Source organism: Melopsittacus undulatus, chromosome 1, assembly GCF_012275295.1.
Source record: "Melopsittacus undulatus isolate bMelUnd1 chromosome 1, bMelUnd1.mat.Z, whole genome shotgun sequence".
In the NCBI taxonomy this organism is placed as follows: Eukaryota; Metazoa; Chordata; class Aves; order Psittaciformes; family Psittaculidae; genus Melopsittacus; species Melopsittacus undulatus.
In genome coordinates this window covers 92093994-92110992 of record NC_047527.1, presented here as the reverse complement: position 1 = coordinate 92110992, position 16999 = coordinate 92093994, and the positions used below count along the sequence as shown (strand labels likewise).

Here is a 16999-nt window from a genome sequence, read left to right as displayed (position 1 = left end):
TCAGGGAGCACCAAGTAAGCTCCATCAGTGCCCTGACTCTGTGCTGCTCACTAAACTTGCTTTATGGCAAGTTATAGCAAGAACACCACAAACCTTTAACTGCCACCAGCCCAGGCAGTGCAAGTGCTCCCATGCAGGGAAGGGGCATCTCCCATTCAAACAAGTGAGCCACCTCTGTGAATTCACAGGCTGACACGGGAAGCACTGTCCTAGGACAAAACTCTAGAACCAAGAAAACGTAGCATACACCTCCATGCTACCATGTATGTAGAAGTAAGTTTTTAATGGCTGGTTAATTATGGTATCACTACATTTTATTGCAATATAGTACTATTTAAGCACTTTTAAAAATGCAAGGTGTACAAAGATTAAATTAAGACTGTAAATTGACTAAATATTTGGTTTTTATATAAATAGGTCATAACCACACTGTGTTGACATGTAATACTGTTATAATACAACAGTTAAACTGGTGAGTCTACACAACAGAAGCTGTCTGTAATTAAACAAGGAAACAAAGTTGAAAAGACCATGTTAAAACAAAAACAAAAAAAAACCCCTACTAAGATCAACAGGCTGGGATTGTAAGTAGCAACAAACATATTCACTCAGCTCCTGAGTAATTCAAGTTTTACAGTACACATTAAAAAATATCATTTCTTCCCATCAACACTATATATCCAAACCATTTGCGTTTTGCAAATTACACTGATTGAACTATGTAACAATGGGGGTGGAGGTTGGCAAGTCATCCTGTTTGACATTTGCATCACCCACATGCTAATACATCTGCCTTTTCCGCCCTTCCGTCCCACCACAAGGTAGCAGGATTTTTGGTTTGTTTTGGACAATTGTTTAAAGGACCGGTACTTGTCAATCTGGATGTCTGACATTATCAGTGACATTTTCAACTCTTAGTTGTCTAAGAGGTTTCAAGATGGAAATTTTCTCCTAACACTAAGTTAGAAATCATTTGCATCATGCTGTAAACTAGGAAGCAACATAAAGCAACAGACTTGTCCTTAGTACATAATTAAAATCCCAAATTCCAGTCAGCAGAGCTGGCCTACTTTCCATGTTTAATATGCCATGACACCTTTAAGGTCTTCAAATGCATAGCTAGTGTAGGTAGTCTTCCACTGTGGCAAAAGCGCAGGAGCCAATTCCTGATCGAGCCATCAATCCCAGACACTGTGACGCTTGTCCCATAGCCAGGGCAAGCGGTGGTTGCTTTGGCAGGTTGTGAGTCTCTGGAAAAAAAATAACAGCAGCAGTTAAAATACCCCATTAATTTCATTTTAATACACTGAAAACTTTGATTTTAAGCTTAAATTGTTAATACAAAATTCCTCTTATTTGCTTTTGCATCAAGACAGAGTAGGAACAAAAATGTGACACTTTCAAATTCCCTGCATAACACCATTATTGAACAGGACCAATTTTGCTTTGAACAAAGACTACTACATTTGTTACATTAATGTGCCCCCGAAAGTACCACAGAATGGTTTGGGTTGGACGGGACCTTCAAGCTCATCCAGTTCCAGCCCCCTGCCATGGGCAGGGACACCTTCCACTAGAGCAGGTTGCCCAAAGCACCATTAAACCTGGCCTTGAACACTGCCAGGGATGGGGCAGCCACAGCTTCACTGGGCAACCTGTGCCAGTGTCTCACCCCCCTCACAGTCTTAATCTGAATCTACCCCTTCTCAGTATAAAAACATTACCCCTTGTCCTATCACTACATGTACTTGTCAGAAGGCCCTCTCCAGATTTCTTGTAGGCCCTCCTCAGGTACTGGAAGGCTGTATCTCCCTGGAGCTGTCTCCAGGCTGAACAAGCCCAACTCCCTCAGCCTGTTTTCACAGGAGAGAAGACAGGGAAAAACTCTCACTGAAAGAGTGTACATGACATCACTAGGCTTCATTAATGATTCAGTCAGCCCTGTACCAAGCCCAGCAGATGGTGCATGGTGGGCAGCAGAGCTCCCCGTCTCAAATGACAGGCGCTCCATACCATACATACAAACCACCCAGCTTGTATGTACTCACCTAGTATTGCACTATTAAGTACAGAGCACACAGGTTCTCTTTGTATCGGGTCAAGCTGATTTCCAACAGGGCTGCTCCAAGGATCCGAATATGCAAGTAAACTGAACGCATCCTGTGGAAAGATGATTTTTATTACGTCTTGCAGCTGTATGTTACTAAGTGAACACAAGGACTATTTTCTTCATCCATTCTGACTCAGAATCACAAAGGTGATTGTCAGTGACCTTCATCAGTACAAAAGGATAAGAAGAAATGGAACATGACTTGTGCCATTTTGAGCAAGCAGTGTTTTTCCCCAACAGAAAGACAACTGGGAGTGATATTTTAGTAAGTGATGGGGGAAAAGAAAACAAACTGCAAACTGCATGCAGTCAGTCTTTGGCAGGGGAATTCTTTTCCAGAGCCATCTTAGATCAAGGTAAAGAGATCAGTACCAAAGAGAACACATTCTGGGCATCTGTATCAATCCTCTTTCTCATGGATCATTATCATTAGAGCTGAAAACAGCACTTTATTTCAAGAGGCCAAGTTACATGGCCAGAAATGAGACAGAAGTGCTAAATTTATCTCTGGGTTTAACTGTGGCACAGCATGAAAGTATCTTCCCTGTGAATGCACTACACAGGCAAGCCAGGAGACAGTGCTGTATTACAGCTGACTAAGACACTGCTCTCAGACCACAACAACAACAACAAAATGGCAGCAAAGCAGCACAGTACTGCCATGCCCCATGCTATGGGAAGTTTCTGCTGAGCAGCACAGTTATTCCACTTAATGCCACAATTTCCAGGTTAAATATACCTTGAGCATCTTCTTATTGGCTGTGTTTTTCCCACATTCTCTTCTTAGTTGCTCACTCATGGCTTGCAATTCTCTTCCAAAATGGATCATCCTTTCGATGGCCGCTTGGCTGCCACCACACAGCTGACGTCTCAACTGACTTGAATCTACTTCTGCAAAAATGACAGCGTCATCATCACCCCAATAGAGCTAACAGTAACAATCTAGGGATCTACAGAACCTGCACTGATTGCACTCAAAAGGAATGTGTCTTCTCAGAGAGAACACCGGGCCAGAGACCTTGACATAACATACCCTCCAAGTACTGCCCAACTGCTCCTCTATGATCATTAAGAGGCTTATGGTTAACTAAAGGCAAAGGCTGTCTACACATGCTGTTTATTTTGCAATGCTGAATTTTAAACTAACTTGACCATAAACCAAATGTTACCCTAAAATCTTATGGGAGTTTAAAATTAATAAAGACAACAGTTAAGTTCTACTTTTTTATTTCTTTGGCATTGCACACCAAAGCCAGAACAGACAATGATGCAGAGTAAGATCACCTGAACTCCCAAACAGACAAGATGATGCTCATACTCCTTGCAGAATATCTTAGCTTAATAATTTTGACATTTCAGGCTTCTTCTGTAATTAAGCAGAACATTGCAATCGATTTCTTTACTCTTTGCTACAATGTTCCCCAGCACTAGTGATTTTAAAAGATACTAATGCAGTTCATGACCAGTAAATCAACCCTTGGCTCCTCCTGAAGTTTTGGCTTTTTTAAATTTACAGCTAAAGCAATCTGTTAAAAACAGACAAACAAACAAAAGGGGCATTTATCCATTCCTTGCTTCCTGTCATCAGTGGAATCAAGTTCTGAATAGGAGTCTGATGTACACTGTAATTACCAAACCATTCTTGTTCCTTCTTTTAACACTGTTCTCTAGTGATGTATTCTAACCACTATTTCATGCAAAGATTTGTAAAGCCTCTTTTACTTTTTTCTTGGATGTGAGCTTGTCACCTCTGGAAAAAAACTGCCTATGCAACACTACAGACACAATACTAAGGAGAATACACAGACATTTCAAACAGCAAAAAAAGCACCAAAACAACCACCAAACTCAAACTGTGGGGAGTAAACAATGTAGGCTGAGGAGCCACATTGCTTTTTTTTGACAAAGGTGAAGCACCCAGAAATCTTCAAGAAGTGGTGTTTGTTGCTGCTCTCCAAACTAGGACATCACTTTCCACAGGTAGAAAACAACTGCATTAAAAAGCCAAACCAAACCACAAACAACTCTGTGCCCTGTGCAGCTGCTTCACGTCTGTCACGGCAAGCCTCTGTGGAAAAGGCTGCAAGAGAGTGAAAAAGTGGTTTGTTTTTCTCTGTCACAGAAATGAGGCCTTGTTATTAGCCAGTTGCAGAGCATAATGCAGGGAACACAAGCTGGCAATTTGCATCTCCCCCCTCCAGGGTTGTAGCAGAGTTACATTTGCTTCTTGACAGCTTGCTGGTATTTACCAGCAAAGCTGCATGAGCAGCTGCTTGTCAGAACTGTTCTTGGTGTTCAGAGGTGTCTGTGAGCACTGCTGCTTTCTGAAAGTTTACCAGTGATGCCTCAAGTCACACATTTCATTTAAATTACCCATTAATTGATGCCTGTTTAAATCAATTGTTTGAGAAGGCAGTTCTGCAACTGCAGAACCAGCTGCACTTCTTCAGATACAGCCAGCAATAACAACCACTCTCTGAGCTCCAGCCTGTTTGCACTGAAGTGATCTGACTGCATGGTAGCAGACAGTCACAGTGCCTTTTTGTGGTGTGCTGGCAATCAGAGGGTATTTAAACTCACTTGTTACTGACTAAACAGGTATGGCTGAGTATAAAGCAGGTTACGTGAAACAAAGTTATTTTTTAGACTACAACTATGTAAATCAGGATTACTTTTTTTTTTTGGCAGAAAACACTTTTTTTCATATATCTCAGTTCCCAAACATGGCTCTGTTCCTGAGCATCTTATATCTGCACTTTGAAATCTTCAATATAAGTGATACGGAATTTCTACCCTTACTGCCAAGTGCATAGGTGCCATGAGAACCAGGAATGCTAGAAGGGCTAAGGGAGAGGGAGAAGCAATCTGCTGACCCTAACCCAGACATCCTTCACAACAGGGTGTCTTCCCTTTCCTTTGAGGCTGATGCTAGTTTCAATATCCATGAGCTAACAGATTTCCTCTGTTGTCACACTGGCACTGAACTACCTGAATTAGTGGTTGTAAGATTTACATCTAACAGTGACAAAACAAACAAAAAATTAAGGTTTGAGCTGATGTCCCTAATTTTCAAGGTGGGAAGCATTGCAAGTAAAAACATAACCTTGTTGCCATCACTTAATAAAAATGTAAGAAATATCACTGCAGACCCATTTCTGTGTCACATTCTTCCATTTCGTGATCATGTTTAGAACTACCATTTAGGAAGCCATTGGATGAAGTCTCAGCAACCCCATTGGAGTAGTGATCTGTTTCCATGTCTACATCATTGCTGCAAAGAGAGTAATAAATAGAAGTTTTATTCATATTTAAACACTTAGGGTTATTTTCTTCATGACTTCAGCATAGTACTTCCTCATCTTGGCTACTGAAAAGCTGCTCTTAAATATTACCAAGTTTGAGCACAGTTTTTTCCGTAACAAGTGGCACTACCAGAGCACCAGGGACATTTGACTCTCTACTAACATTAGCACTCAGTAAAATAACATTTTCAGATACTGAAAAATTAAACATGCTCATTATTCAGGAATAGCTTAACACTTCCTGAATACATACCAAAAAGTTCATACCTTGTTCATACGTCTGTATATACATCTGTACATAAGGCTGGAGAAAATGCATTGAGAAAATATACTATTCTCACTTCAAAAAGCAAACAAATAAAACCAAACAAAAAAACAACTCACAGTTGACTTTAGATACAGCATACTCTGAGAATATCATTATTTAGATACATAATTCTTTTACAAAAGCCCTGATCTCTTATTTACCTCTCATTTACTCTCACTAGAATGACCAGGGAAAATGAAATAAAACCCAAAGCAAATACTAAGTAAGCCATGACACTGAAGAGATACTCAGAGGCAAATTCAGAGTATACAACTGCTCACCACGCTTTGTTCACAGCAGGTCACAAAAGCAATGTTAGAAAACACCAGCATGGTTCTGGGGACTGAGTTTTCTCTGCCTGTTCTATTTTGACATAGAGAATGACAACTGAAAACCTCTTTCAAGACCAAAAAGATTCAAAGTGAAAGCCTAGTATCTTGCTTCTAAGCAACCAAACATATCCACCTTCCTTTGAGGAAGGAAATCACAAGGCCTTTCTGACTGGACAACACTGTGACCAAGGAATTGTCTTACTCCTATGAAAAACCTTGAAGTTGCCTGGACACTGCCAGACTTCTTGGTAGAGGCAATTGCTGTTGCAAACACAAATCACGAAGTAGTATATTATTATTCTTACTTTCTCCCCTACTATCATCACTATCCAACTCAAATACTTTTTGTTAACACTACTGCATCACCACATCTTAGCTGGTAGTTTTGGGAATCCATCTTGGCCAAGTACTGTTTTGTTTCACACCAAATGAGGCTCTGTTGCACCTCTGCAACCCAAAGCTTAGTATTTACTGGCTATGAATAACTGTATTAACCCTTTAACCCTGGTTAATACATCTGTTTTCATTCTCTGAATCGAATGTGTTTGCACAAGTGACAATAACTGGAGTAGACAAATATCACTTGTGTGTGCAATGGAAGGGAGTCCAGATTTCACATGCATCTCAGTCGTGTGCACTTTGCAGATACCGCCACAAATGCAGAGTATCTGGAAAACATTTCATTACCTGCCTGCAATGTTCTTAAGTCAATGTCAGTGGCTTAAATTAAAATCCGAAGAGCCGGAGAGCTAATCTTCATCAGAGAGTGCCAGAGAGTTAATCTCCACTACACAACTTCAAAACTGACCATAAATAAACAAGGTAATTTATTTTTGTCCATTGCATTTCTTTAACCAAAGAGGAGAAAACAAGTGTATTGAGCTTGAGAAGTTAAAACCAAAGCACACTAGAGTGATTGTAAGGCTTTGGCCCCTTACACTAAATGTTTTAACTGTCCTTAAGAAACTGAAATCACATCAGAACCCACTGGCAACTCTTCTCTGTGATAGAAGCACACGGACAACACAAGCCTTAATGCAAGTTTGAAGCATCTGAAGTTTATTCACCTGGAATAGCTGTTAACCTGCTGTGATCTTGATACATTTATGTTGTTGAGCTCTGGTACATTCAAGTTGGCAGTCGTATGTTTACTGTGACAGTAAGATTGATGCGCTTTATTTGATATTACTCCATTACTGCAACTACTTTCAAACCCTGAAAGAAAGTTTCAATAATTGTAATCATCTACAAACTTACATGTAAGTACCCATCTACAGACATGAAGTACATTGGCAAACCTAGAGTTTACTGAGCAGGAACAAATAAACACAAAGACTTAGCTCCTGTGATGCAGGTATTTGATCATCTAAGGCTTCTACAGTGCAGATGTTAAGCATTATTTAACAAGTACTGACACATACATGAGAAGGTTTTCCAGTTGTACTTACACCAGGAAAACAGAAAACTGCATCAACATACAATGATCATTTTTTAGAACTTGCACATTGTTTCTAAAGGTCTGAAGATCTTTTCTAGGCCACAGTAATGATTATGAATGGAAGCAGACATGTATCTTCCTAATTCCCAATCACATAATTCTCCTGATAAATATGCAGTAAAATTCAGTGCTGAAAATACATGTTGCTACATTTAAACACTACCTCCCTCCTTCCCCATATAATTATTTTAATTGTTATTATTGTGCTTTGCTAAATGAAATTACACCATGCTGTGAAATTATGACGTCTGGCTAAAATCTCTTCTGACCCTCCTAAAATGTAATCAAGAAACTACTATTTGAAGCAAACATGTAATTACCAGTTCCATCAAGCAAGAGCTCCCTAGTATCTTGTAATATAGAAACAGGTCCCAGGAAGGGCTTCTTATAAACAAAAGAGTTGCTGCCACTCAGGAAATCCCAAACCCCAATTCTAATAATACATTCATCAACTTGCTTATTAACTGGTGCCTCTATTTTCAAAATTAGAAAGCTACTTTCTACCATACATCCAAACAACCACCTGAAGAACAACCATGAAGCACGAGTGCACCCCTACTCACACAGAATAGCAGTCTTGACATAGAAGGAAGAGAAGCAAAGCTGCTGCCTTGCCAAGGGCAGCAGGTATTCTGGTGGCCTGGCTAAACTGGCTTCCTACCCAATCCCACTGAGAGAAAAATGAAAGAGAGCCCCAAATCCAGTCTGTATTTAAGAATGAAACAGAAGTGAAAGTTGATGTTCTTTACTACCTTAAGAGTCCTGGGTTCAAAGGCTACACATTCACATACCATTTCAGTATGTCCACATTCCTCTCTGCAGAGGTGCTCTGGAAGGGATCTCCCCCAGAGGAATGGGGCAGCTCTGAACATTCATGGCTTCCCACTGAAGCTTTACCACCACTGAGGTGCTCCCAGAACTCTTTCAACTGTGCAGAATAAATATGGCTGCCAGCAGAAACTCTTTTACCAGAAGCTAGGTGGTGGCATTTGGTATTTCCTACACAAGAGCAGGTGTTCCTACTGTTCCCTAAACACCACAGGAAATGGATCCTATACAACACTTACTGGACTGAAATCACCTTGCCCAAGCCTTAAATTACCATCGAAAGGACACAGAAATTTGTGTCAGAACCTTCCATCTCCCAGAAGCAAGATCTTCTTAGAACCAGTGGCAACCTACTTTGCAAACCATTAGTAAAACCAAGAGCACATGCAAAAAAGATTTGTTTCTATTTATACAATTTCCACTTCCCCAGTGACTGAGAACTGCCTATTTTAATAACAAAACTGTAATTCTATGCAAAGCATTCACTATCTACTCTTAAGTAAAACAAATTGTCAGTCTTGTGGGTATCTGTTAACTCCTCCCAGCACTTCATTGTAACAAAACCACCAAAACCTCCATGGTGTGGTATATTCCCCACATTAACTTACCAGGAAAGTGCGTGCTGCTCCCTTTTCCTGTCGCCAAATTGTGAATATTCATTCCATGGCTGGGACTCATGCTAGGACTACTGAATGATCGTGGGCTAACAGGGTAACTATCTTGAGATTTTGGACTGTGGCCTCCCAAACACCGCACTTCACTGTCTGTACCATTCACCATCTCTATGAACTGGCGCACCCTAAACAAAAGGCAAAAAAGTTAAGCTAATAAAGCAATTTATACATTTCAATTTACCAATGACAGCAATGATTTAATTTTAAGTGTTAAATACACAGAAAGTCTGACTCAGCAAAACGCTGGATATCAGTTACCCCAATCATCAATAAGCTTTGGAGTATTCAGCCAAAAATACACAAAGTCTGTGAGGGAGGAGAACAGGAATATTATGCTTCAAGAACAGACTTTGTCAGTAAGTCCTCAAAGTTCAGAGAGCTGAACTGTATTTTCCTAACTATTTAATTTTATTGGCAGGGGCAAGGTTATTTCTTGAGAAGGCTATGTCATTACCTTGTCATGTCTGTCATTTCTCTCAAAGTAAATGAGAACATAGCTTTGACTGTCTGGAACAATAAGCTTTGAATAACTCCTAACACTAAGCATCTGCACTAGAAAACAGTCTGAAAAGCAAGTTCACAATACAAACCTTCCCTTTAGAGGCTGTTGCTCTTTGTCAATTTTATTTTAGATAAGGAGGTTTTGCTATGGACTTTAAGAAAGCTCAGAACTGCTGCTTTATGTTTTAGGCTTGGATAGCCTCAACAGAACAGGCAAATTTAGGCAGAAGGGTCGAGAGAAATCTAACACGGAACTGATGTTATTGAGTGAAGTCTTTAATCAGAATGTTCGCATTTTGTGAATTCTTTGGTAAGTCTGCAGTACTACCACATGAATTCTGTTCAGCTCTTAAGCGTGACAGACTTCAAACACATTCCAAGTTACTTAACACTGAAATTGAAGTGCTTTGTTCTTATAAGAGATAAGAGATTTTTTTTTTCTGGAATCTTTAACACTACCAACGTGATACAAAATTCTGGAGGATCAGCACAGCTGGCAAGTAATAATGCCAGAATGAAAGTGACTAGTGCGTGCCTGGGAAGCCAAGAGAACTCTTTGGGATTATGGAATTTCTGCAGTATTAGCCAGTGGTTTCTAGTCACGTGACATGGAGTGAAACAGCTCATTTAAATTGGTCTCTAAAGTCAGTTATCCATTTGGAGGAACAGATGAACTTATGCCAACAGTACTCTTAACCTTCTTCAACATGACACTGTATCAGTTTGCAGTTTAAGTTTTACATGACACCCAAACTGATTAAAATTGATTTTAAAAATTACAAAGCTCAGTTCTAGAAAACAAGTCTACAGTGAGGTGTGAATTATGCTGCAAAACAGGACCTTGATGACAATACCTAAACATGTAGCAAATAATATAGCATAAAAAAGTGAACTATACACATTTTCTAAAAAATGCTGCTTTGTTTAAATTTCTGTGAAAGCTTTAAATGAGTAACTGTCTTGTCTCAGAAGGTACTGTGCCATCTATAAACACACATCTGTATAATTTGAAGACTCACTTTAATGCAAATAAGAGATTAGGATTTCTTTCTAGTAAACTTGGATACAACTGTTGTGTTGTTTCAATGGCTTCTCCCATTCTTCCTGCTAAAACCAATTTCTGAATTCCTGTTCACCAAAAAACAAATAAGAGATTAGGATTTTTTTCTAGTAAACTTGGATACAGCTGTTATGTTGTTTCAATGGGTTCTCCATTCATCCTGCCAAAACCAACTTCTGAACCTCTGCTCACCAAAACCAACATCAGTTAAATGGTCAGCTATGGATTAATACATGTAAAATAACAATTAGAAGACACTGCAACCATCAATCAACAAGGTTTTTTCCTCTTAGAAAATAAAATAATAATAGAGTAAAGAAAGATCATGCTTCCTCAAAATGTTTGATAGGAGAACTTAGGAACTGCACTCCACCTGCATATATCTAGGTGAGCACTCAGTATTTTTATTTTTTGCCAGCATACATCTGCTTTGTACTCAGACTGCACGCTTAGATTGCAGACACTCTTCTGCTATTTCTCATTTTCATGCTTTTGTGAATAAACACAGTCCAAACTATCATCACCCAAGAATATCCAAACTTTGTCCCACTCCCACAGGTTCAATTTTGACAAAATTTAGTCTCTCTCACCTACAACACATACTTCCAGTCAGGTTGCAGTTGACTAAACCTTTCCACATCAGTCCCTGCATTAGTTGATGCTTATATTGCTGTAACTTAGCACAACTTGTGAACAGCCTCACAGCTCTATTCACCAACAGAGAAACTGATCCAGAATGAAAAACAGCCCAAGCAGTGGGTTATTTTTCAACCAGAGCAGTTTCTCCATGTGGTATGTCATGCAGTCACACAAATGCTTGTGTTGTACAGCAGGGATTTCAACAAACAGGGGAGGCAGTGTTTCATCAGGCTGCCAAACAACACTGCCACAGCAAGTTAGAACTGAATTGCTGTTAGTACACTTTGTCCTCTTCCCCCTCACATCTGTAAGCAGGAAAACTCAAATCTGATTTAACTTACAAAGCATTCTCTAAACTCTAGCCCTTTTCAGTTAAGATAAAAATCTAAACGTTTGTCAAGACTGCTTTATATTCCTGCTTGTGACTGACCATTAGCTCTCACAAACACTCGTTTAGAGACATTACACACATTTGTTTAAGACAGGTCACAATCTTCCATTCAAGAGAAAGACAACAGGTAATTTATCACATTCTATTACATCAAACAAGTTCCAAAGCGTTACTGTGGAAGCTGTTCTTAACCAGATGTTCATATGCGTGTAACTTTACAGCAAAAAACTGTACTATGTAGTAGTGCTGAAAGGAAATTCTACAGTGATGCTTAAGAGAAAGCTTTAGGTAATATTTGTTTAAGGGAGGTGAAAAAGGATGCAACATGCTTTCCAGCCTTACTTTGTCTATTTTTAATGGAAGCTAATTCTTCTAGCACAGTCTGGTCTGTGGATCTGGCGAATGCCTCTGTTGTTGCACAGTATCCATGGTGAACTAAGTAAGATGATACCATTCTAAAAATAAACAAAAACAAAACCCAGAAACACACATTACATACAAGTACAGAGATCAAGAGCTGTTTGAATGTAAAAACCTTTTTTTTTCTGAAAAAAGTGACTGAATAAATAATTCTACTTGAAATTCGGAAACTTCCATACAAGTCACACAGAAGTAATTCAGTGAAGGGCCTGTACCTTCTTCAAATCACTGCACAGAAAAACCATTAAAAAAAAAATCAATGTACCATTTGATTATGATGAATTCTGAATTAAAATGATTCATCACCCAAAAGCAGACTCAATTAAAATAGTACCTGCTAATTAAGTGTCTTTTTTTGCTCATGACATACACTGAAATTAAGTATCTGCACACTAATTGCTTGGTTGCACTGAAGAAATAAGAAATGCAAAGGCACACCACCAGACTTCCAAGTGAGCCACAACTTAACCTGGCATGCCAAAGGCTAAGAACACAAAGGGAAATTTCCAGAGCCCAATGTATTAAAACTGCCAATTAAAATCACGTCAATGTTTTTAAACTCCCCAATGCACACGAGGTGGGGCAAATCAGAATGGAAGGCTTACACTCATCATAAACTCTTAGTTATTAATGATGCACAGAACTCTTCCCCAAACATCTATTCATGCTCAAATTTATAAATGTTTATCAACCTGTTAACAAAACCATTTGTACTAGGTTTTAACACTATCTGTACTTTTTTTCACAATAAGTACAAGGCTTTAAAGATTTCTGGAATCATGCAATTAATAACCTTTTTTTAAAAAAAAATTAACCATATTCAAAGCCTTACTTCTGAATCATTGTTTGCCATTCTCCTTCTCGATCTCCTATTGGAAATCTGTCAATCTGTGCTTGAATTTTGGTTCTCCATTCTCGCATGTAGTCTTCAATGTCAAATACAAAGGGGTGCTGTCCAAAATTAGCATCCACAACCTCTCCTGGTGTCTGAAGCCCTACTGTAGGGTACAAGTTTGGCTGCAAGAAATTTTTAAATTAGTTTTTTCCTCTTATTCTAAATGCCCCACTTTCCTTTTTTTTTATCCCTATAATAATATCCCCTACTGCAAATACCTCTGGATCATCCGTCCAGCAGTTAAAGCAACTTCTATCAATCCAGTGATACAATGACTAATTTTATTACCAGTAGTCATAATTACTTTTTATTTTGAAATATGAGAGCCTTACTGACCATTCTTTTTCTAGTCAGGAAATTAACTTTTTAAACTGTGCTAAAGTTTACAACTTCTGGTTTCAATTTTACAAGATACTCAGCACCAATTTTTAAATTACTTTTAAAGACCAGGCTTTTTCTTTTAAAAAGAAAACAAAAATTAAACTTACAAAGTGGGCCATTTTCCTTTTGGGGTGAAATACTTAAAACATCGCTGAATTTTAGTGGTAAGAACTGACAGGATAAAGAACTCATTAGCCTCAAAGTCCAAGTGTAGCGCCTAAAAAGAACTGTGACAGTGCATTGAAGTTCTCATGAATTCCTGGACTTGTATCTACAAAAAGACTTTAAAGCATTTATTGTTGTTTCAGTTTAATTTTTGCTCAGAGATCAGGTCTCCATGCAAATCTGACATATGCCAAATATGAGAAAAGTAAAATCTGCCTGCTGGGATTCACGTAACTTTCTTAAATGCAAGTAAGCACCTCAGCAATGGCAATGCAATCAGTTGGGGTTTTGGGTGGGTGGGGTTTGTTGCTGCTTTTTATTTATAAATATACCTCCATCATATTTACACTGCAATCAACAATGGTATGGTATAATGGTATGCTGATCTACAGAACTATATGCTACATAAATTAAAGCTATCAATAAACAAGTTACCAACAATGCAGATCAGTAGGAACACTGAAGCTCAGTGAAATTAAAGATAGTCTGGTTGTTAAAACCATGCCCAAACCAAATCCTGCCACTTCCCAGCCACCCCTTTTTTAAGAAACCTTGCTCCCAGTGTTACCTAGTCCAGACTAATCAACAAAGCACAAGTCTCAGATCTTTTAATGACATGAAAACAACTAATTCTAATGAGGAGGGGTCTAGGGTCAAGCTTCAGATTACAGTGTCAGTTTTCCTGTGCTGGTACCACATGCTATCAAGGAGCCCTGCTGGTATCCCACAGGTCCAGGACAGCAGCAGTAACTTCCTACACAAAGCACCCAACCCTGTGGTGGAACTGGGAGGTGCCCTGAGTTACTGACTTAATTTTTCCTTAGTACTTGTCCTTGACTCCCTGAGGTCAGAGCAAATGGGAGTCACTGGCCAGATGGAAATGGATCACACACTTCACCCTAACCAGATTAAATGAGAAATTAAGTGGATGAAAAAAAAAAGATAAAAATCCAACAACAAACAATCAGAAGTGCAGCATCATGCTGGTACCAGTGGCATGTAGAACACATTTCTAACAACTTCAAGGAAATTACAATTTAATTGACTGAAAAGCTAGACAACTTCAGGTATTCCCAAGTTTGCTTTAAAAAGCAACAAACCAAAACTTTGACACCTTTGACCTTACAGAGTATAGGGAAAGATTTTGAAAATTAGGTATCAAGGATGAGTTACAGTCACCATGTGTTAAGTAGCCACCCTTTCTGTGTATGGTACACAGCTGAACACACACATACAATGTGCTGGTGTTTAATATAGCTTCCACTTTGTATGTAAGGCCTGTATATACCAAACAAAGTACAAAACAACTACTTGTATGCATTATTTCCTGCTACATTTCCATTACAAGTGCCTGTCAAACCTGAAAGAAAAATCCCTGTGAAAATCAGTTTAAAAACAAAACAAAAAAAAAATTGGCTTTAAAAAAGCACCACTTAAACGGCAAGGAAAAATTTCTAATATTAAATTGTTTAAGATGATTATCACTGTACTTCCAAGAAACACAAGTTAAACACAAGTTACAACTGAAACATCTGTTTATAATACGAAAGAAAGCTGTTTGAAAATGCACTTCTCTTACCGGTAGATCTGTGAAAGCGATGCCTGTAATGAAGAGAAAATTAAGATTAATTTTCATATGTCTGGATTCTTGCCTCATTTTCTTAAGTGTATCATTACATGTTCAGAAAACTCACCCAAACCATCTCAGAGATAAACAGTTAAGGACAGTGACATCAGTGATGCTTAGGCACAACCGATGTGCTTGAGTAATCAAGAGCAATAATGGCAAAAAGCGGCTGTCATTCAAAAGTACTCCATTTGCCCTCAGTATTTCAACACAGGACATAAGATTTACCAAACACCATGCAGATACACAGATTAGAAAGTATGAAAATTCTGGCTACAGAATAGAAGCACAATAAGAATATCTGAAGATAGTTCTTCCCTTGCATGTCTTGATGCTGCACCAGCAAGATTTAATGGTGTCTTTTCTTGTTTGCTATTAGTTTTCTTCATAAGAACATATGATCTTTACATGAGTAGCATGTAATACTCCAAACTAGTATGGTAAATGTTTCATTCTAATCCACACCATGGCATTTTGGTTTTCAAACAGAGTAGTTTATTATCTTGCTATTACAAGCATCCATCTACCCCTAAAACCAAGGCAGAGATTTTACTGTCTCAAGATTAGAGAAAAATCTGACCTCTATACACTTCAGGAACTTCACGCAATTTTAGAGGGGGAAGTAGAAGAGCTTTTAGTTAAAAAAGTAAGTATCAGGAAATCTCCTTCTGGCAGAAAAATGATACTAGTATTTCATAATTTCCTTTATGGTTGCAAGTATTTCTTTGAATTTATTTTTTCACAAGCGCATAATGACCAAAATCCACTTCCCTCAAACTCTTGTTTTGTATCATTGCCTTTTCAAATTTAAGATTAAAACAAAGTTTTTAACATTTTGTCCTAAATTCCACCTCTTCTTTCCATCTCTATTTTTCACCAAGATTGCAAACATCAAGAGCATATGGATTCCTCACTCACATCCTTGATACAAAAGAATATAGATTGAATCTATTTCCTCCCATCACATCTCAAAGCTAACATGTCACTCACTACCTGTTCACATCCTAACTTTTTATAAACTTCCTGTCTGGCACATTTTGACATTCAACTCACCCTTTCCAAAGTAACCATGGCAGCAGGCAAGACACATAAATGATAATTGATGACTGAGTGACATCTAGGTATGGGGGGGGGGGCAGTCAGTTTCCAGGTTTGTAGGGTTTTTTTGTTGGTGATGGTGGAATTTTTTTTAACCCAGAATTTCACACTTGCGTAAATAATTGCCTAGCTCTTTTTGCAGCTTCAAATCCCAAGCTGAGCCAGAGATTTCCAATACTCTAACACTGCATCTGTGGCCCAAAGAAGAAACATAAATGTCCTCCAAGTCATGATCGTATTAAGAATTCTGGACAAATAGCAGAAACAACTCCCAGCAAGGCAACCACAAATTCTAATTTATTTTTTCCCCTAAAGAATTTCTTTTTCCCCTTAAGAAGCAATTTTCCTCTGCCAGAAATTCAAGCTAGCAAAGCCCACCACAGCAGAACAGCTGTCAGGTTTCCTTCTGAAATCCATGAAGTGTTTGCCAAACTCTTGTCTATGACAGATGACATCTTATTAGCCTCTCCTCACCTATGCCATTTTTTTCTCCTCTAAAAAGAGATTTTTAATCAGTTGGTGTGATTTTTTTCATATCTGGCCTAATCCAGTCTGCTTTAAGACTTTCACTAAAAGAGAAGGTTTCTGCTCCTCCCTTCTGCACTCTTCCATGGATATGTCCAGAACTGTAGTCAGACAACCAGTCTCTTTAGTTGACCAATGATCTGATCCAACCTACCTGCAGGCACACTGCTACTAGTTCCAAAACGGGAGCTCAGCTTTAATACAGTTGAAGTCAGGGTAAACACAACATGAACCTATTGTCTTCCA

General features: G+C 38.7%; 1 protein-coding gene across 2 annotated transcripts in view; it reads right to left on the bottom strand.

The window, feature by feature from the left end:
• Positions 1–257: 257 nt before the first annotated feature.
• The window catches only part of RANBP9 (RAN binding protein 9), a 39857-nt gene continuing 23115 nt past the window's right edge, over positions 258–16999 (bottom strand). Inside the window, exons 5-14 of one of the 2 annotated variants that reach the window (XM_034060964.1) lie at positions 15083–15105; positions 12895–13079; positions 11985–12097; positions 10572–10680; positions 8986–9176; positions 7119–7266; positions 5260–5381; positions 2850–3001; positions 2049–2160; positions 258–1250 (exon numbers count right to left, since the gene is read on the bottom strand). In XM_034060964.1, coding sequence (XP_033916855.1) covers positions 1120–1250; positions 2049–2160; positions 2850–3001; positions 5260–5381; positions 7119–7266; positions 8986–9176; positions 10572–10680; positions 11985–12097; positions 12895–13079; positions 15083–15105 — 1286 coding nt within the window. In that variant the 3' untranslated portion in view covers positions 258–1119. The remainder of the gene's footprint in view (positions 1251–2048; positions 2161–2849; positions 3002–5259; positions 5382–7118; positions 7267–8985; positions 9177–10571; positions 10681–11984; positions 12098–12894; positions 13080–15082; positions 15106–16999) is intronic. The other variant, XM_034060967.1, reaches the window with a different exon arrangement.